Source organism: Poromitra crassiceps, assembly GCF_964638095.1.
Source record: "Poromitra crassiceps genome assembly, chromosome: 14".
In the NCBI taxonomy this organism is placed as follows: domain Eukaryota; kingdom Metazoa; phylum Chordata; class Actinopteri; order Beryciformes; family Melamphaidae; genus Poromitra; species Poromitra crassiceps.
Genome location: NC_139633.1, coordinates 2,025,202 through 2,046,781, shown reverse-complemented (window position 1 = coordinate 2,046,781; position 21,580 = coordinate 2,025,202). Strand labels below are relative to the sequence as shown.

The following is a 21,580-nucleotide window of genomic DNA, read 5'->3' as shown; positions in this document are numbered from 1 at the left end:
AAGGTCTGCTTTGTGACTGATCGCATGTCAATTCCTCTAACTCTCTTGTACTGTATTTTGTGGGTAAGAGAGGTATTGGATGTACTGATCCTCATTTCCATAATAACATGATCAAACGTCTACTGGCCATCTTAACCCATTGATACCTGATGCAGCATTTGCGTGTATATCCCTCATTTGTGTGCGTATCCCTTTAAGACCGCGAACCGCGTTAACGCGGTTCGCGGTCTTAAAGGGATACACACACAAATGCTGCATCAGGTATCAATGGGTTAAAGCTGCACTCGGCCACTGTGCACAGTGGCTCCTCCAAGTGGCAGCGAGAGGTAACAAGATAGATCATGTGACATGACATCAGTTTTGTGTTTCACCCTTACCTTTTGATGTGTCTGTACCCAACACTAAATCCGTGAATCCACGGTTTCTCAGTTCAGCTGCGATGGGACTTTGTCATTCAGACTAATAAGAAGGTTGTATAAAATTGCCATGTGCAGCTTTAAAAGTCCAAAAACCTTTTAGGAAATGTCATTTTGAAATGGATTTGGGAATTCCCATTGTATCCTTTAAAGTGTTTTGGTTTGCTTACCATCTCTGCAGTGTTGCTGCCGGCGTTAAACATGACCAGCTAGGCAACGTGATTTATTTTGCAGGCGGTGATTCCTCAGAACGACCATCCATGTGTTATTTCAGTTTAAAGGGATATTTCACGTTTTAGCGCTATTTGCTACTTAACAATGATGATGTTGCTTGGTAGAGTTCTTTCTCAGCACAATCCATGCTGTTCCCCATGCAAGGTCAATGGGGTCACGCTCCTCCTGTATGTACAAGCTATGTTACAAGCTGACTGAAGCTCACTGAAATTTACTTTGTGTGCACTGTGGATGAAATTTTAGTACTTACCAATCATCATTGGTAAGTAGCAAATAGGGCTAGACTTTGAAAATTGTGAAATATCCCTTTAATGTCACAGCTGTGTTCTGCTGTCATTTTGCACCAACCATTTTGTTTGCCACCTATTGTGTGTTTTTATATATATATATATATATATATATGGAGTTGGATGTCAGATGTGGAATAGAGTGACAAATAAAAAGCAATAAGATACAAATGATTTTAAGTATTTTATTTTATTTTGTATGTTATGTATGATAAAGAATAAGATCATCAGGAAGTAACTTAGGCTCCACTGATTGCCAATATGCTTATTGTTGGTTGTTGTGTTCGCTACTATGGTATCCGCCCCTTCGAGACTGAAACGCTTCGGGGACGAAACCCTAAGCTGGGCTCGGCAGCTCGGCTGCTGCGTGGCCTTGCCTGCTCTATACGAGGAATCACCGTGATGTCACGACACCGCAAATCCCCCGGAAGTGCAGCAGTTAACTAGTATGAGTTGTACCAAACAAACGTTCATATCTCTAAAACTATACATGACATCACTTATATTTTGACATTCTGAGTGAGAGCAGAAGTAGCTCAAGAGTTTGATGTATAATATTAATAATACATGTCGTGTGTGAACTGTCGCAGTTTTTAAAATGTAAACAACATAGCCGGGGCTAGAGTGAGACATTCAAGGTGGCTCCATAGGGTCCCATTGCCATTTCCCCCAGGAAACGCGGTTTGTTTGTTTACCCAAATGCTGCTTGGCTGATCCCTCGAATGCCCAGCACACAATTGTTCAACTTCGCATCACTGATGACATCACTGTCACTGATTATGTCACAATGCCTATGACATCATCAGTCATGTCATAAGATGATTTTGGGAAATAATTATGTCACTGATGACATCACTGATGATGTCATAGACATTGTGACATCATCATCAGTGGGAGAAAAATGTAAACATATTGCCCACTAGCAAGTGAACCACAGGTTGGTTCAGAGAGTCCCAAAGTCAAGATGTTTGCCCAGCTGAAGGACCGCTACACGACTCTGCTGTATGAGAAGAACGTTGTGACTGACCAGCTGGCAATGTTGGAGCAAAAAACCGGGGTTCAGAGAGAATATATCGCCGTGCGTGTCGTGGGTTTAGTTGGACTGTATCTTCTACTTGGACATGGCGCCTCACTTCTCTGCAACCTGATTGCCTTTGCCTACCCAGCCTATTTCTCCATCAAAGCCATTGAGAGCCAGAACAAGGATGACGACACACAGTGGCTGACCTACTGGGTTGTCTATGGGGTCTTCAGCATCGTAGAGGCCTTCTCTGACATCTTCCTCTGCCGGTGCCCCTTTTACTATGCTGCCAAGTGCCTGTTCCTCATATGGTGTATGGCTCCAGGGCAGGGGAACGGCTCAAACCTGTTGTACAAGCGTGTGGTCCGGCCTTTCTTCATGCAGCACCAGGTCACCATGGATAACATGATCAACGACCTGAGCAACAAGGCTAAGAACATGATAAAGGACGTCACCAAAGAGGCTACTACTAATCTGCTCCTCAGCCATGACAAAGACCAGTGATGGGCAGATGGAAGGCTACACGTGTGTGTGTGTGTGTGTGTGTGTGTGTGTGTGTGTGTGTGTGTGTTTGATCACATCAGTTTACTCCCAAGACTGCCACCCTGGCTGCAGACACTAAGACAAATGCCTCGTATGTAATTTGCATATTGTGGCAATAAAAGTGATTCTGATTCTGATTTGCTCTCATCTTTTGAGTACGTCAATGCTAAACTGGGCCATGCTGTTTGACATCTCAACAGCCATTTATTTCTCTCCTGTCCATCTGCACTACTCTGACGATGTTGCGGTGGGGGAAAAGATAGTTGATCGCAAAGAATTATGATACACCTGTGCTCTTCAGTAACACTGGAGATCAAGTAGTGGGTGGAGGAAAGCTCAATATTATTCAAGTTAAAGACCCCCCCCCAAAAGTCATGTTTCAAGATGTATATACAATGAAATAAAAATATAGCCGCAAGCGGCAATACCAGGGGTTAAAGCCTGATGAGCTCACAATGCCTATGACACTCAATCACTGATGACCTCACTTGCCGATGACATCACAATGACGTCACAATGTCTATGATATCATCAGTGATGTCAGAATTACCCAAGTGTAACGAAAAACCACAATTGCTCGAGTGACATCACTGATGGCATTGTGACATCATCAATGCCTATGACATCATCTCTCTCCCCTCTCTCCTCTCCTCTTCTCCTCTCCCCTCCTCTCCTCTCCTCTCTCCTCCTCTTCTCCTCACTCCTCTCCTCACTGATTATGTCACACATCACCGGTGCACACAGACATACATACCGGTACATACATATACATGCACAACTTGAATTTATTATGTAGCCTATTAAAGATTAACGTTATGCAGCCATTGCAAAAAGTCCAGTGATTTTATTTTGTTTCCAGACCGACACCCAGGTGCTAATACATACAACCATAATACCACCCTTCAAAATTACATCTTATTTCTCAGTCCACCCAAATGACAAAATAGCTCTACTCATGTAGCCTGGCTCCAGACCTTCGAAGTCCCGCCCACTCCACAGAGTTGTGGAGTTGGCTGTTCTTGAAGATGAAAATTAGTTTACGAGTTGACAATTCAGTCTGAATATCAGGCTATTTCAAACACATTATAGTGGAGTTGTACTACTTTCCTTCTCCACCAGAGGGAGTGTGCCACCTACTATAGAAAAACACCTCTCTTGGCTTTAAAAGGCTGTTAATGGCTACCGCACTATAGAGCAGAGTGGCGCAGCGGAAGCGTGCTGGGCCCATAACCCAGAGGTCGATGGATCGAAACCATCCTCTGCTATCTTTTTTTTTCAACACTGACTATGATACAGGAGTGACAATAAATACACCTGCCAGGAACAATTATACGCTTAAATGCGAAGAAGCGTAATTTGCCACCATAAAGCAACAACTGATTTGCTGCAGGATGGGTGTTTCTCGTGGATTCTAGGTAGATTTCCACAAAGTTCTCCATCACCCTCTCATGGCTGAGGAAGGTACAACCTGACCCTCTCTCGAACACTAAACGATATTAAATTAACGATACTAAATGATATTAAGTTACCCCAAAATAGAGTAGGGTACACCCAACCATCCGTAGATCGTTTTGGAGATCGACAGTAAGCTATAACTACAACGCTAAATGAAACTATTGAGGCGAAGGGAAATCATGAGAGACAGAGCGGGAGAGAGAGAGAGTGAGGGTTGTTTGTTGTGTGTGTATTTTGTTTCCATTCCTGTCACCACTGACAACTGAGTTCCCGCCCACCAACCTGATCGAAACCAATCACAACTACGCGTGAGGATTCATTGACCAATGAAATGTATGGCTGACATGACTGACATTTGTCTAGACCAATTGTGTTTATTGGCGGCTTGGGGTTGGCACCATTTAGCTCAGTGGTTGGCACGCTCATACCGTTTCAGGTTATTCGTTGCAGGAGATTTGTGAAGAGACCACCGTTGTGTCGTCTTCACTCAGAAATCCACCAAAAGAAAAATGAGGGAAATCGTGCATCTGCAGGCGGGCCAGTGTGGCAACCAGATTGGAGCCAAGGTTGGGATGATTTTGTGATTGAAATTGTGGAACGTTAATTTGTGATAAAGACGTTGAATTGGTTTGGGCGGGTAGGTAATGTTACCTAGCGTGACAAAGCTAATGTTAGCTTGGTGCTCATCAGGGCCGTTCCTGGCCATTTGGGTGCCCTAAGCGTAATTGTTCTGTGGTGCCCCCCCCCCCCCCCCCCCGTAAAACTTTCAATAACTGTCAAACGAAAGACTGCAAAATCATTAATTATGAACGATACTAGTGTATCTCACATTTCATTACATGTGGGAAACAAACAATTGTTAGAATTACTGTACATGTCAGCAAACAAGTGATTGTTAAACTACATGCAAGCAGGGGCGGACTGGGATCATAATTCAGGCCGGGCATTAGATACCAAGCAGGCCAGGCCGATACAGGCCGACGTGCGTGCCGGCGTCCGAAGGGCGGCGGCGAAAAATTTGGGCTGTTTGAAGCCCAATTTGGGCCGTTTGAAGCCAGATTTGGGCTGTTTGAAGCCAGATTTGGACCGTCTGAAGCCCGATTTGGGCCAGTTGAAGCCAGATTTGGGCCAGTTGAAGCCACATTTGGGCCGGTTGAAGCCAGATTTGGGCCGCTTGAAGCCCAATTTGGGCCGTTTGAAGCCCAATTTGGGCCGAGTCCAATTTTACAATGAGATGCACCCTGAATAAAGTAATAAAACCACTAGTAAACCAGTAGGCGGCGCCTGGCCTGCTGTTCAGTGAGTGGCCTGACTGAGGGCACCAAAATTTTTTTTTTTTTTTTTTTTTTTTTTTCTTTTTGGTGCCCTCAGTCACGTGATGCCCTACGCAGTCTGCGTACTCTGCGTAATGGGTTGGAGCGGGCCTGGTGCTCATAGCTACCGTTGTGTGTTTGCGTTGCCAAGCTAACGTCAGCTAGCCACCTGTCCTTCCTTCATACATTATGCACGTTAAATTCATGATAAAGACGTTGAATTGGTTTGGGCGGGTAGGTAAGTTAGCTAGCGTGACAACGCTAATGTTAGCTTGGTGCTCATAACTGTCGTTGTGTTTGCGTTGCCAAGGTAAGCCAAGCTAATGTCAGCTAGCCACCTGTCCTCCCTCTCCTTCATGTGTAGTTCTGGGAGGTGATTAGCGATGAGCACGGCATCGACCCCACCGGGACATACCACGGTGACAGCGACCTGCAGCTGGAGAGAATCAACGTCTATTACAACGAGGCATCAGGTACGTTTAACGTTACTCTTTTTGGAGCCGAATTACTCGTCTTTTGTGTGTCTACCGTTCCTTGTTTTGTTATTTCCTGTGAAGCGTCCTTGGGTTCGAGAAAGGCGCTATATAAGTCCAAGTTATTGTTATTATTATTATTATTACTGTACTGCGGGGAATTTATGGTAATTACAAATTGGGATAGGACTTGTTGTTAATTACACACTATTCCAGTAGGAGGCGTGCTTAAACCACTAACGTTATGGATATTACTAGCCTTTGGCTGATATATTTTTGATGTGTAACAGACATAGCACGCAGACACACGCACACACACACACACACACACACACACACACACACGAAGTAGCATTAACGTTAGTGTTCTATAATCAGAAACCGAATGACAAGTATCACTGGGAAAGTAGCGGGAAAAAGTGGTGCAACCTGATAACCATGTAACATAATTAATAGCCCATGGCACACCAAACATCCACAAGAATGTTGGCAGTTGTTGGATAATGTTTGATTGGTGTGCTATGGGTTAAACACATACAAACAAAGGATGGACAGTTGAATCTGACCAAACAATTCCTAGGCTTCCAAGGCAATTCCAAGGCTACCTAAATTATATTATATATATATTTTTTTTTTATTGTTGTTTTTTTGGTCTATTCCATGCTTCATACAATGTCTCTGTTTATATTCTTCCCTATTTGAGGGAGCAACTGTAGCATGACCTAATTAATTTCCCCCCACAGATCAATAAAGTGATTCTGATTCCAAACAAGGACAGACAACCATGGCACACCTAACAAACATCTGTGTTGGTCCTTGTTTGTTGTAGAAAGTTTGATTGGTGTGCCACGGGCTAGATCCAAACAGCGGATTTTCTGTCGTTCGTTAACCAAATTTACACAATTATTATGATTATTTTTAATAGCGCAATCCGCATGTCCGCTCTATCACATGTGGCTGCATTAAGTTACTGTCAACATACATTATAATCGTATGTATTTATACTTTGCAATATCGACAGGTAGGAACCTGGGGAGCGCCGTTTAATACCTAGAGAGAGCGTCTCCTTTGTAATATGAGCTTGACGCCATACATGAACGTTACATGAAACCGTCACCACCATCTTGCCAAATGAAAGGCAGTTTAGACAGCTGATGTCACCACCGATCGAGGTCTATGCCCTGTGAATAAATAAATGTTATTACACTGAGCCAGGCTGTTGTAATTGTATCACCATATCCCAGACAGAAACCACAATGCCCCCCCCCCCCTCCTCTCTTTCCCTTTATTTCTGTCTAAACTAAGCCTGTAAATCCACATCTTTAATGTCCTCTCTGAAATGGAGATATTTTTGTTTGTTTGTGTAAATTGTTTTGTATATCCGTCCTCCAATAATTCTTATCCCCGTGTTTGCATCACTAGGTGGCAAGTATGTTCCTCGTGCTGTGCTGGTGGACTTGGAGCCAGGCACCATGGACTCTGTGCGGTCTGGTCCCTTTGGCCAGATCTTTAGACCGGACAACTTTGTCTTTGGTGAGATTTTTAATGTGGTGATTCGAGTTTAAACAAGCCTCTGTCTCAGCTGACCCACTCAATCTTCATTGTTGGCAAATGTATATTTTAATAATCCGCAAGAGACAACATTATAGGCATAATTCAAGTAATATAGGACTTGGTAGGTTTTGACATGATGGCAGTGATATATTCCTGTGTGTATGTGCTCCACAGGTCAGAGTGGAGCAGGTAACAACTGGGCTAAGGGCCACTACACGGAGGGAGCAGAGCTGGTGGACTCGGTGCTGGATGTGGTGAGGAAGGAGGCGGAGAGCTGCGACTGCCTGCAGGGCTTCCAGCTCACCCACTCCCTGGGCGGAGGCACCGGCTCCGGCATGGGAACCCTGATGATCAGCAAGATCCGAGAGGAGTACCCCGACCGTATCATGAACACTTTCAGTGTGGTGCCTTCACCTAAGGTACAGGAAACACGTGATGCATGCGAATCTTACAAGCCTGTATGTCTGAGGCTACTATTTTTTCTGTCACTGTTAGTCCAGAATTGCCCTGGAATTAAAGAATATGGATTGAACAGAACAAACATATAGACATGACCGTCATTGCTGGACGGTTGCCTAGAATCTTGGACTGCACAATTAGTCGAATATTAATTGTGATCAAGATTTTGGCTCCCCCACAATCATGAGCGCAAGAAAATCGAGATGTTCCCTTTAGCAATGTTGCTCTCGTTTTGTCTTGTTGTAAATCCAGCGCACTATTTATGTATTTATTTATTTATTAATTTTCTAGTTCAATAAATGCTTGATATTCCCAAAGAGTAATTGTGAGCTCGATATTGATCAAAAATAATTGTGATTATCATTGTGACCATAATCGTGCAGCGCTAATCTGTCATCCTTGCACAGGATGTCATCTGATGCTGCATTTTGAGCCATGTTCTGATCTTTGTTGTATGCCCTTCCTCTGTCTTCTCCACCCCCCCCCCCCCCCCACACACACACACACGTCATTCCCTCTGTCTCATTATTCTCTCCCCAGGTGTCGGACACGGTGGTGGAGCCCTACAACGCCACTCTGTCCGTCCACCAGCTGGTGGAGAACACGGACGAGACCTACTGCATTGATAATGAGGCGCTGTACGACATCTGCTTCCGCACGCTCAAGCTGACCACGCCCACCTACGGGGACCTGAACCACCTGGTGTCGGCCACCATGAGCGGGGTGACCACCTGCCTGCGCTTCCCCGGCCAGCTCAACGCCGACCTGAGGAAGCTGGCAGTCAACATGGTGCCCTTCCCCCGGCTGCACTTCTTCATGCCAGGCTTCGCCCCCCTGACCAGCAGGGGGAGCCAACAGTACAGGTACACAGCCCCGCTTTGCAGAGACCGCATCGGGCCCTTCATTTGCATTTTAATAGCTTGAAGACGGTGTGTGCAAGAGGACTGGGCAATTTAAATACAGAGATATAATTTTTGGTCCATATCGCTCAGCCCTAGTACAGTGCAATAAAATAATTTGCGTTCCCGGGAGTGACTCTTGTCTCCATCCTCTTCCAGAGCACTGACGGTTCCCGAACTCACGCAGCAGATGTTCGACGCCAAGAACATGATGGCGGCGTGCGACCCGCGCCACGGCCGCTACCTCACCGTCGCCGCCATCTTCCGCGGCCGCATGTCCATGAAGGAGGTGGACGAGCAGATGCTGAACGTGCAGAACAAGAACAGCAGCTACTTCGTGGAGTGGATCCCCAACAACGTGAAGACGGCCGTGTGCGACATCCCGCCCCGCGGCCTCAAGATGGCCGCCACCTTCATCGGCAACAGCACGGCCATCCAGGAGCTGTTCAAGCGCATCTCCGAGCAGTTCACCGCCATGTTCCGCCGCAAGGCCTTCCTCCACTGGTGCGTAGCAACGGCTGTCGTTCACGCTAGTTAGAGCTCCCTGTACCCAGAACTCCTACTGGGAAATACCCTCTACTAGGTATACTAGACCAGTGGTTCTCAAGCTGTGGTATGGGTACTACTCTACTAGGTATACTAGACCAGTGGTTCTCAAGCTGTGGTATGGGTATCACTGTACTAGACTATCATGGTTCCCACAGGTCCTCGAAATCCTTGCAAGTTCCAGCCTCTCTCTCTTTTTAATTGTCTGTGAGCTTCTGTAAAACTGTTCGTTCTCATTATAAGAATTCTCTGTGTTGTAACTTGAATTAACCTTGAGCCGTGTCTCAAACTATGTCGTGTTGGGTCCTTGAATTTGAGGGAATTGGGCTTGGAAAGTCCTTGAAAAAGTCCCTGAATTTCCAGTGCATCGATGACTTTGCTGCATTCGAAAGATACAGAGAGGCTAAAGATACAGAGAGGCTAGTAGTATTTCAACCTGAGGAGCAGTGTTTTTTGTTGTATTTTTTTTCTCCCTCTCCCAAACTGTAGTTTTGTCAAATGAACATTGTGGTCATTGTTAAATCATCCTGGACTCTGTTGCAGGTACACCGGCGAGGGCATGGACGAGATGGAGTTCACCGAGGCGGAGAGCAACATGAACGACCTGGTGTCAGAGTACCAGCAATACCAAGACGCCACCGCCGAGGAGGAGGGAGAGTTTGAGGAAGAAGGGGAGGAGGACCTGGCCTAGAAACCAGGGGGTTGAGCAGCTGTTCAAAGGCTTTCTCTGTTTTCACTGTTTTTCACTGTTCGTATTTGTCTCTGCTGCTCCTGTTCTGTTTTGCGTGTGAATGTTTGTAACTCCTCTTTTTCACGGTTTATATTAGTTCTGTGGCTCTGAGGCTGCAAGTTCGAAACAAGTTACACTAAAAGTCGATCTGCTATAAGCTGTTAATGTACCAGCAGCTAATTCTGGACACCCTTTGCCAAATTCCACATGCAATGATATTGACTTACATTTGTTGCATCCCAAGTGAAACTGTTCATTCGTTCTCTAGGCAGAGACGCATGTTTCAAACTATCACAACTAGCTAACTGCGATGGTACTGCACAATGTAGGCGTTTTAACTGCTGCTGGCTCTGCCAGGCTTTGTCTAGCTTTAAACATGAAGGGTGCTCTGCTCTTTGTACTCATTTCTATCATTTAGGCACAAAACCCTAAAATGAATTGCACTACAAGACTGAAAGATGCAAAGAGTATGTCTGAAATTGGCCACTGGTACATGATCAGGAATGTGCATTTTATGCAATGTTTGTTAGAAAGAAAAGTTGGTCTAATGGACGGAATATTTTGTAATGGTCTTGTACTGTGTGGAATAAACCTGGGAAAAAATGTTTAATAGGTTTGGCTTAGTATCATGTGTTGCTATTGTAAGGGCTGTTTTATGGTTGTTAGGCAAGTGTCTGTCGACAGTGTCTTTAAGACAAAAATGCTGTACATGTCTTTTTGACGCCTTTTTTGTCTTCAGACACTGTTGCAAATAAAACAGAATTAACCGGTACAGTCATCATTTCATCTTCAAATCTGTCCGTCTCAGATGGAAATGTCATGTGTGTCACACACACACACACACTTAAACTTGTATGTCAAGGAAAATAGTCCTGAATGCAGACAGACATTAAATATAAAGTCTGAATGTTGAGTAAGACAAGGTGTGTGTGTGTGTGTGTGTGTGTGTGTGTGTGCGCACGTGCACGTGTGTACTGTAAGTGTAAGTGCATGTAGATTACAGCCAAAAGGCATTCTGTCAAACTGGTTGCACACACACACACACACACACACACACACAGGCTCTGGGGTTGAGCGGTGTTGTAAACATTTAGCTTATGGAGAGCTGCTAGTTTTGAATAGAGGAATTCAGAGTAAACAGCCATCAGTGTGACACTAATCTGATCGGCAGCAGAGCAATGAAGCTGGCACCACCAGCTACATTAGCTAGTCTGCTAAAGTTAATACTTTAACATGAATACTTCCTTCCTGTCCTTATACTGGCATTTAGGGCAGCAACAGAGGATCTCCACTCCTCTGTTTTGGGTGAACTTCTGGTTGGTGCCTCAGGTCTGCTTCAGGGTTTTCAGTTCTCTTCTCCACTGTTTCCACACCAGCTTTCTTTGGCTCTTCCGCCTGCCTTCCCTCTGGTGTCCAGTCAGTGCAGGGTGCTTCTTGTGATGTCATCCTGTTCTTTTCACATGATGTGTCCCATCCATCTCTCCACCATCTTCTCATGATGATGATGGTGTCGATGCTCTCCTCCTGATTGGTCCGGGCAGGTAGTTGTTGATTGGAGATGGTGTTAGGCCAGAAGATACGCAGGAGTTTTCTCAGGCTCTTTGTGTGGAATGTTGACAGCTTGGAGAGGTCATTCTCTGTCATACTCCAGCATTCTGAGCTGTATATAGACGGTTTTAACTTGACAACAAAAACTTTCTAAATTGAACCCCCGCTCACTTCCTGTTGCAGTTTTTGCTATGGACATAAATAAAAATAAAAAAACATTCAAGTGCAGGACTGACCATTCCGTGAAAACCGTCTATAGCAGGGTAGAAAGCACACAGCTCTGCTACAGTTTTAGCTTGGTGTTACTGGGAGGAACTTCCACACACTGTTTATCATTCTGAAGGTGTTTCTGGCCTTGTTGAGACGGCTTTTGATGTCACTGCCTGTTCCTCCATCATATCTAACAGTGGTTCCAACTTCCAAGATATGTGAGCTCTTCTCTTGTGGGTTCATTCCATCTACAATACTTGTATCGGTAGTGGATTTTGTGTGTTTTTGACTTATAGAATAATCCAACAGGCTGCACTGATGTGGTGCCAGAGTTCATCTAGCCCCTTTCGGACTCTTCCGGGTATGACGTCATCGTCACGTGATCGTCTACCCCCTACAAGAGTCCCTTATCCGTACATAGACTTCCCTGCGACTCTTGCTTTCAAGCTGTCTAAATCAGCGATACGCACGTATTTACAAGTGTCACAGAAACATTTTGAAAGCTTGAAAGCTTGATGCTGATCATAAATGCCTCTTTTTATCCGAATTCTGTGCCGGTGATATAATTTTTTCCGGGTTAGAGCTCCCAGCCGTCGCAGCCCTCAACAGCGCCACTCTGGTCGAAAGCTCGGTAAAAAAAATCGCTGATTTAGACAGCTTGAGAGCGAGAGTCACAGGCAAGTCTATGTACGGTTAAGGAACTGTTAGACGGCAGATGATGAAATCATATTGTGGACAAACAGTTATGAAAGGAGCTCGAGTTCATCCTGTGTGTTTACACTCTCAGCGGGGGGTCCACCTGGTTTTGGATTGGCGGCTCGGGGTTGGCACTATGTAGCTCAGTGGTTGGCACGCTCATACCGTTTCAGGTTATTCGTTGCAGGTAACCCGCCCACAATTGATTTTGTCACCCTACTGGTTCCGGCCTAGAGCCCGCCCTAGACCGGATGGCAGCGTTTCTAGCTCGTCAACTTTCACGTTAACTTGACAATTTGACCCAAGTATCAGAACGGCAAACAACAAAACAAAAGATGGACGTACCGAAGTTATTTTAGAAACATTGCGGATTCACAATCTCACATCTTTTAAGCCAATACAGAAGCTTTGCATCAGACAATTAATCGAGGGAAGAGACATCAAGCTAACAGCAACACAGATGTTTTTTGGCGCACTGCTTTCCGGTGTTCATTCTGGTTCCGTGGTTTACGCCCCATAAAGCGGGGTGGAAGGTGCCAGAACTAGTTGCAGGAGATTTGTGAAGAGAGCACCGTTGTGTCGTCTTCACTCAGAAATCCACCAGAAGAAAAATGAGGGAAATCGTGCATCTGCAGGCGGGCCAGTGCGGCAACCAGATTGGAGCCAAGGTTGGGATGATTTTGTGATTGAAATTGTGTAACATTGTGTACGTTAATTTGTGATAAAGACGTTGAATTGGTTTGGGCGGGTAGGTAATGTTAGCTAGCGTGACAAAGCTAATGTTAGCTTGGTGCTCATAGCTCCCGTTGTGTTTGCGTTGCCAAGCTAACGTCAGCTACCCACCTGCTGTCCTTCCTTCATACATTATGCACGTTAAATTCATGATAAAGACGTTGAATTGGTTTGGGCGGGTAGGTAAGTTAGCTAGCGTGACAACGCTAATGTTAGCTTGGTGCTCATAGCTATCGTTGTGTTTGCGTTGCCAAGGTAGGCCAAGCTAATGTCAGCTAGCCACCTGTCCTCCCTCTCCTTCATGTGTAGTTCTGGGAGGTGATTAGCGATGAGCACGGCATCGACCCCACCGGGACATACCACGGTGACAGCGACCTGCAGCTGGAGAGAATCAACGTCTATTACAACGAGGCATCAGGTACGTTTAACGTTACTCTTTTTGGAGCCGAATTACTGTACTGCGGGGAATTTATGGTAATTACAAAAATTAGGTTTAGGACTTGTTGTTAATTACACACTATTCCAGTAGGAGGCGTGCTTAAACCACTAACGTTATGGATATTACTAGCCTTTGGCTGATATATTTTTGATGTGTAACAGACATACGCACGCAGACACGAAGTAGCATTTAAGGTTCTTGCACACAGAGTCCGAATTGTTTGCTGCGTTTTTTTAATCCGTCATCCGAAAAAAACACGTCACGCACAGATACCTTGCACACTGAGTCCGATGCGTTAATTATCCAATATTCGTTGCGAAGATTCGCAACGAAAAGAAAACTACCGCAATCCTATTGATCCACAACTGGCAGTGTGTCTGTGTGGCTCTCTCTCCCCCCCCCCCCTCCCCCCCCCCCCTTCCCCCCCCCCCCTTCCCCCCCCCCCTTCCCCCCCTTCCCCATACACACACACACACACACACACACACCCCGTTCCAAGCTGGTCTGCAATCACCCGGCACATTCTGTCTTTTAATTCCGAATCTCTGTATTCCTGCTTTGTCATAAAATGCTTTGTGCTGGGAGACGAACTGAATTAACTTCTCAGACGCCATTTTTCATTGTGAATAGCAACACTACGGCAGCTCTGAGTAGTCAAATACCTGTCAAAACGATTTCATGGATGCGGAAAAACGCAGAAAATCGAACCTCGTCCGAAAACTTAAATGACGGACGTAATTGTCGGACTCGGTGTGTCAATGATGATTGACACAAATGAGGTCGTATTTTTATTTCTTTTCGTGCGTCAATTTCGGACGAAAAAACGGACTCTATGTGCAAGGACCTTAACGTTAGTGTTCTATAATCAGAAACCGAATGACAAGTATCACTGGGAAAGTAGCGGGAAAAAGTGGTGCAACCTGATAACCATGTAACATAATTAATAGCCCATGGCACACCAAACATCCACAAGAATGTTGGCAGTTGTTGGATAATGTTTGATTGGTGTGCTATGGGTTAAACACGTACAAAGGATGGGCAGTTGAATCTGACCAAACAATTCCTAGGCTTCCAAGGCAATTCCAAGGCTACCTAAATTATATACCGGTATATATATTTTTTTATTGTTGTTTTTTTTGGTCTATTCTATGCTTCATACAATGTCTCTGTTTATATTCTTCCCTATCTGAGTGAGCAACTGTAGCATGACCTAATTAATTTCCCCCCACAGATCAATAAAGTGATTCTGATTCCAAACAAGGACAGACAACCATGGCACACCTAACAAACATCTGTGTTGGTCCTTGTTTGTTGTAGAAAGTTTGATTGGTGTGCCATGGGCTAGATCCAAACCACAGATTTTCTGTCGTTCGTTAACCAAAATTTACACAATTATTATGATTATTTTTAATAGCCCAATCCGCATGTCCGCTCTATCACATGTGGCTGCATTAAGTTACTGTCAACATACATTAACGTTATAATCGTATGTATTTATACTTTGCAATATCGACAGGTAAGAACCTGGGGAGCGCCGTTTAATACCTAGAGAGAGCGTCTCCTTTGTAATATGAGCTTGACGCCATACATGAACGTTACATGAAACCGTCACCACCATCTTGCCAAATGAAAGGCAGTTTAGACAGCTGATGTCACCACCGATCGAGCTCCATGCCTTGTGAATAAATAAATGTTATTACACTGAGCCAGGCTGGTGTAATTGTATCACCATATCCCAGACAGAAACCACAATGCCCCCCCCCCTCCTCTATTTCCCTTTATTTCTGTCTAAACTAAGCCTGTAAATCCACATCTTTAAGGTTCTTGCACACAGAGTCCGAATTGTTCGCTGCGTTTTTTTAATCCGTCATCCGAAAAAAACACGTCACGCACAGATACCTTGCCCACTGAGTCCGATGCGTTAATTATCCAATATTCGTTGCGAAGATTCGCAACGAAAAGAAAACTACCGCGATCCTATTGATCCACAACTGGCAGTGTGTCTGTGTGGCTCTCTGTCTCTCTCCTCCCCCCCCCCCCTTCCCCATACACACACACACACACACACACCGCGTCCCGCATTCCAAGCTGGTCTGCAATCACCCGGCACATTCTGTCTTTTAATTCCGAATCTCTGTATTCCTGCTTTGCCATAAAATGCTTTGTGCTGGGAGACGAACTGAATTAACTTCTCAGATGCCATTTTTCATTGTGAATAGCAACACTACGGCAGCTCTGGGTGGTCAAACACCTGTCAAAACGATTTCATGGATGCGGAAAAACGCAGAAAATCGAACCTCGTCCGAAAACTTAAATGACGGACGTAATTGTCGGACTCGGTGTGTCAATGATGATTGACACAAATGAGGTCGTATTTTTATTTTTTTCGTGCGTCAATTTCGGACGAAAAAACGGACTCTATGTGCAAGGACCTTTAATGTCCTCTCTGAAATGGCGATATTTTTGTTTGTGTAAATTGTTTTGTATATCTGTCCTCCAATAATTCTTAACCCCGTGTTTGCATCACTAGGTGGCAAGTATGTTCCTCGTGCTGTGCTGGTGGACTTGGAGCCAGGCACCATGGACTCTGTGCGGTCTGGTCCCTTTGGCCAGATCTTTAGACCGGACAACTTTATCTTTGGTGAGATTTTTAATGTGGTGATTCGAGTTTAAACAAGCCTCTGTCTCAGCTGACCCACTCAATCTTCATTGTTGGCAAATGTATATTTTAATAATCCGCAAGAGACAACATTATAGGCATAATTCAAGTAATATAGGAGTTGGTAGGTTTTGACATGATGGCAGTGATATATTCCTGTGTGTATGTGCTCCACAGGTCAGAGTGGAGCAGGTAACAACTGGGCTAAGGGCCACTACACGGAGGGAGCGGAGCTGGTGGACTCGGTGCTGGATGTGGTGAGGAAGGAGGCGGAGAGCTGCGACTGCCTGCAGGGCTTCCAGCTCACCCACTCCCTGGGCGGAGGCACCGGCTCCGGCATGGGAACCCTGATGATCAGCAAGATCCGAGAGGAGTACCCCGACCGCATCATGAACACTTTCAGTGTGGTGCCTTCACCTAAGGTACAGGAAACACGTGATGCATGCCAATCTTACAAGCCTGTATGTCTGAGGCTACTATTTTTTCTGTCACTGTTAGTCCAGAATTGCCCTGGAATTAAAGAATATGGATTGAACAGAACAAACATATAGACATGACCGTCATTGCTGGACGGTTGCCTAGAATCTTGGACTGCACAATTAGTCGAATATTAATTGTGATCAAGATTTTGGCTCCCCCACAATCATGAGAGCAAGAAAATCGAGATGTTCCGTTTAGCAATGTTGCTCTCGTTTTGTCTTGTTGTAAATCCGGCGCATTATTTATGTATTTATTTATTCATTAATTTTCTAGTTCAATAAATGCTTGATATTCCCAAAGAGTAATTGTGAGCTCGATATTGATCAAAATAATTGTGATTATCATTGTGACCATAATCGTGCAGCGCTAATCTGTCATCCTTGCACAGGATGTCATCTGATGCTGCATTTTGAGCCATGTTCTGATCTTTGTTGTATGCCCTTCCTCTGTCTTCCCCCCCCACACACACACACACACACACACACACGTCATTCCCTCTGTCTCATCTTTCTCTCCCCAGGTGTCGGACACGGTGGTGGAGCCCTACAACGCCACTCTGTCCGTCCACCAGCTGGTGGAGAACACGGACGAGACCTTCTGCATTGATAATGAGGCGCTGTACGACATCTGCTTCCGCACGCTCAAGCTGACCACGCCCACCTACGGGGACCTGAACCACCTGGTGTCGGCCACCATGAGCGGGGTGACCACCTGCCTGCGCTTCCCCGGCCAGCTCAACGCCGACCTGAGGAAGCTGGCAGTCAACATGGTGCCCTTCCCCCGGCTGCACTTCTTCATGCCAGGCTTCGCCCCCCTGACCAGCAGGGGGAGCCAACAGTACAGGTACACAGCCCCGCTTTGCAGAGACCGCATCGGGCCCTTCATTTGCATTTTAATAGCTTGAAGACGGTGTGTGCAAGAGGACTGGGCAATTTATCAATATTATATGGATATCGCAATATCAGACTATCGTCCTAGATTTTGGATATTGCAATATTGTGGTGTGATATGGCATACCATAAGTGTTGTCTTTACCTGCTTTTAAAGGCTGCATTACAGTGAAGTGATGTCATTTTCTGAACTTACCAGAGTGTTTTAGCTGTTCTAATATTTGCCTTTACCCACTTAGTAATTATATTCACATTACTACTGATTATATATCCAAAATCTTGTGTTACTATTTTGCAAAAGTAGTAATAGTCAGAGAAGGAAACCCGGTCTTTGCATTTTATTTTGATCAGTCTTGTTTTAATAAAAGTGCTTGTGACATCTCACATGTGGCTTTGACTTAGAGCTGAACATTTAGTAGAAAATACCGAATGTATATTGTATACATGTATATTGTGTACCATATATACATTGCTATATTGTGTACCGCCATTCCGCCTAAAAATACAGAGATATAATTTTTGGTCCATATCGCTCAGCCCTAGTACAGTGCAATAAAATAATTTGCGTTCCCGGGAGTGACTCCTGTCTCCATCCTCTTCCAGAGCACTGACGGTTCCCGAACTCACGCAGCAGATGTTCGACGCCAAGAACATGATGGCGGCCTGCGACCCGCGCCACGGCCGCTACCTCACCGTCGCCGTCATCTTCCGCGGCCGCATGTCCATGAAGGAGGTGGACGAGCAGATGCTGAACGTGCAGAACAAGAACAGCAGCTACTTCGTGGAGTGGATCCCCAACAACGTGAAGACGGCCGTGTGCGACATCCCGCCCCGCGGCCTCAAGATGGCCGCCACCTTCATCGGCAACAGCACGGCCATCCAGGAGCTGTTCAAGCGCATCTCCGAGCAGTTCACCGCCATGTTCCGCCGCAAGGCCTTCCTCCACTGGTGCGTAGCAACGGCTGTCGTTCACGCTAGTTAGAGCTCCCTGTACCCAGAACTCCTACTGGGAAATACCCTCTACTAGGTATACTAGACCAGTGGTTCTCAAGCTGTGGTATGGGTACTACTCTACTAGGTATACTAGACCAGTGGTTCTCAAGCTGTGGTATGGGTACTACTCTACTAGGTATACTAGACCAGTGGTTCTCAAGCTGTGGTATGGGTACTACTCTACTAGGTATACTAGACCAGTGGTTCTCAACCTGTGGTATGGGTACCACTGTACTAGACTATCATGGTTCCCACAGGTCCTCGAAATCCTTGCAAGTTCCAGCCTCTCTCTCTTTTTAATTGTCTGTGAGCTTCTGTAAAACTGTTCGTTCTCATTATAAGAATTCTGTGTTGTAACTTGAATTAACCTTGAGCCGTGTCTCAAACTATGTCATGTTGGGTCCTTGAATTTGAGGGAATTAAGCTTGGAAAGTCCTTGAAAAAGTCCCTGAATTTCCAGTGCATCGATGTCTTTGCTGCATTCGAAAGATACAGAGAGGCTAGTAGTATTTCAACCTGAGGAGCAGTGTTTTTTTTGTTTTTTTTTCTCCCTCTCCCAAACTGTAGTTTTGTCAAATGAACATTGTGGTCATTGTTAAATCATCCTGGACTCTGTTGCAGGTACACCGGCGAGGGCATGGACGAGATGGAGTTCACCGAGGCGGAGAGCAACATGAACGACCTGGTGTCAGAGTACCAGCAGTACCAAGACGCCACCGCCGAGGAGGAGGGAGAGTTTGAGGAAGAAGGGGAGGAGGACCTGGCCTAGAAACCAGTGGGCTGAGCAGCTGTTCAAAGGCTTTCTCTGTTTTCACTGTTTTTCACTGTTCGTATTTGTCTCTGCTGCTCCTGTTCTCTTTTGCGTGTGAATGTTTGTAACTCCTCTTTTTCACGGTTTATGTTAGTTCTGTGGCTCTGAGGCTGCAAGTTCGAAACAAGTTACATTAAAAGTCGATCTGCTATAAGCTGTTAATGTACCAGCAGCTAATTCTGGACACCCTTTGCCAAATTCCACATGCTATGATATTGACTTACATTTGTTGCATCCCAAGTGAAACTGTTCATTCGTTCTCTAGGCAGAGACGCATGTTTCAAACTATCACAACTAGCTAACTGCGATGGTACTGCACAATGTAGGCGTTTTAACTGCTGCTGGCTCTGCCAGGCTTTGTCTAGCTTTAAACATGAAGGGTGCTCTGCTCTTTGTACTCATTTCTATCATTTAGGCACAAAACCCTAAAATGAATTGCACTACAAGACTGAAAGATGCAAAGAGTATGTCTGAAATTGGCCACTGGTACATGATCAGGAATGTGCATTTTCTGCAATGTTAGAAAGAAAAGTTGGTCTAATGGACGGAAAATTTTGTAATGGTCTTGTACTGTGTGGAATAAACCTGGGAAAAAATGTTTAATAGGTTTGGCTTAGTATCATGTGTTGCTATTGTAAGGGCTGCTTTATGGTTGTTAGGCAAGTGTCTGTCGACAGTGTCTTTAAGACAAAAATGCTGTACATGTCTTTTTTACGCCTTTTTTGTCTTCAGACACTTGCAAATAAAACAGAATTAACCGGTACAGTCATTTCATCTTCAAATCTGTCCGTCTCAGATGGAAATGTCATGTGTGTCCAGTCAAGCTGAAAAGGATCTGACAAAACTAGCTGGTGGGAAGCCATCAATTTACATTTTAAAAGTAGGCTACATTATCACTTGTTTGGTTTGATCTTAGTGGCATGTTAATAATAAAGGTATTTCCTAGATGGAGGATCCAGCCTGTAAAAGTATTTATAATTTGATCAGCAATGGACTTTAGTTTATGCGCACAAGATTGGACATTTCCTTTAGCATCATTGCTGCCAAGATGAAGATCATAACCATGTGGTCATGGAAAATCTCTTTGAATAGGGTTGAGTTGAAGGCCTGAGAACATTGCAGTGGCTGATAATCTGAAGGCTTTATGAGTGTCGGGAAAGGTCCACAGATATGGAACAAAGCTTGTCAACATCCAAATCCACAGGCAGTCAGGTGAGTAGATGATCAGTATAGTGCTGGAGGCTGGTTGTGTAGGTTTGAAGAGGTTAAACTACAATGATGTCCAACATGCTATACATCTACTGACTGATCTGACTACAGACTAAATGCCACGATAGGAAGAGGAAGTGAAATGTGGCTTTTTTGTTTGTTTTTATTGGGGCTGCTCAACAGTTGCTCATAGTTAAACCACCTTTTTATAATGAAATAATATAATTAAACTATATTGCTAGTAAATTAATGCAACAGGCAAGTGGAATTATGGTTAGGCCTACTACTTTAAATATACTATACAATTAACAGGGAAAAACATGTATATTTATAGGAATTTTATAAGAGTCTTAGAGTCCACGGGAGGTTAAAAAAAAGCCACAATAAAATCATTGCTGAGTATCACAGACACTAAAGAATATAAGAGATAAGAAATGTCATAAAGTAAGATAAGAACACTAAACTCACAACGGAGGACCATAAACACATGAAGTAAATATTTGAGGGACATCAGGATTTGTCGGTATCTACAGGAATAAGATGTTACTACAGGATCAGATCTTTCGGGGACATTGTTGTTCTCCAGACAGACCAGACTTGTTCCACATCTGGAAACATTACATCACACTGCACTGCTGAAGCCCCGGATCAGAGACCCAGCAGACGCAGGCCAGAGCCTCACAGACACACAGTTGGGCAATAATAAGTAGTCAGGCAATCACATCATTCACATTGGGCTGATAAATAAATATAAATGCAATGTTTACATAATAGCCGTATGTTTTGTTTCACCAAGGCCATATTATTAACCTAACTAAACACGAGCTAACTAAATATATTCTTTAACTAGTGATGCTCAACTTATTCACAGAATGCTGAATATATTGAAAAATGTCCCAATATTTTTCTAGACAAAATCACAATAGTAGCCTACTTCTAACAGCTACTCCTATTCATAGCTTTCAAGGGGCGTTACGTAAGTA

The 21,580-nt window shown here is 44.6% G+C and overlaps 2 protein-coding genes and 1 pseudogene across 3 annotated transcripts; all 3 read left to right on the top strand.

Moving 5' to 3' along the window:
- The first annotated feature begins 1,901 nt into the window (after positions 1-1,901).
- On the top strand, positions 1,902-2,462 carry LOC310789489 (receptor expression-enhancing protein 5 pseudogene; annotated as a pseudogene). The gene has a single exon. The product of its transcript is annotated as a receptor expression-enhancing protein 5 pseudogene (transcript).
- Positions 2,463-4,390: 1,928 nt separating this feature from the next.
- On the top strand, positions 4,391-10,637 carry LOC310789470 (tubulin beta-4B chain). Its single transcript, XM_083651116.1, has 7 exons — positions 4,391-4,522; positions 5,634-5,742; positions 7,165-7,275; positions 7,471-7,715; positions 8,296-8,618; positions 8,814-9,158; positions 9,744-10,637. The coding sequence occupies exons 1-7, from the start codon at positions 4,466-4,468 to the stop codon at positions 9,889-9,891; spliced, it is 1,338 nt and encodes a 445-aa protein (XP_083507242.1). The 5' UTR covers positions 4,391-4,465; the 3' UTR covers positions 9,892-10,637.
- A 2,295-nt stretch (positions 10,638-12,932) lies between these two features.
- On the top strand, positions 12,933-20,055 carry LOC310788941 (tubulin beta-4B chain-like). Its single transcript, XM_083650529.1, has 7 exons — positions 12,933-13,052; positions 13,426-13,534; positions 16,086-16,196; positions 16,392-16,636; positions 17,215-17,537; positions 18,188-18,532; positions 19,199-20,055. Exons 1-7 carry the CDS (start codon positions 12,996-12,998, stop codon positions 19,344-19,346), a joined length of 1,338 nt encoding a protein of 445 aa, XP_083506655.1. The 5' UTR covers positions 12,933-12,995; the 3' UTR covers positions 19,347-20,055.
- Positions 20,056-21,580: the final 1,525 nt, after the last annotated feature.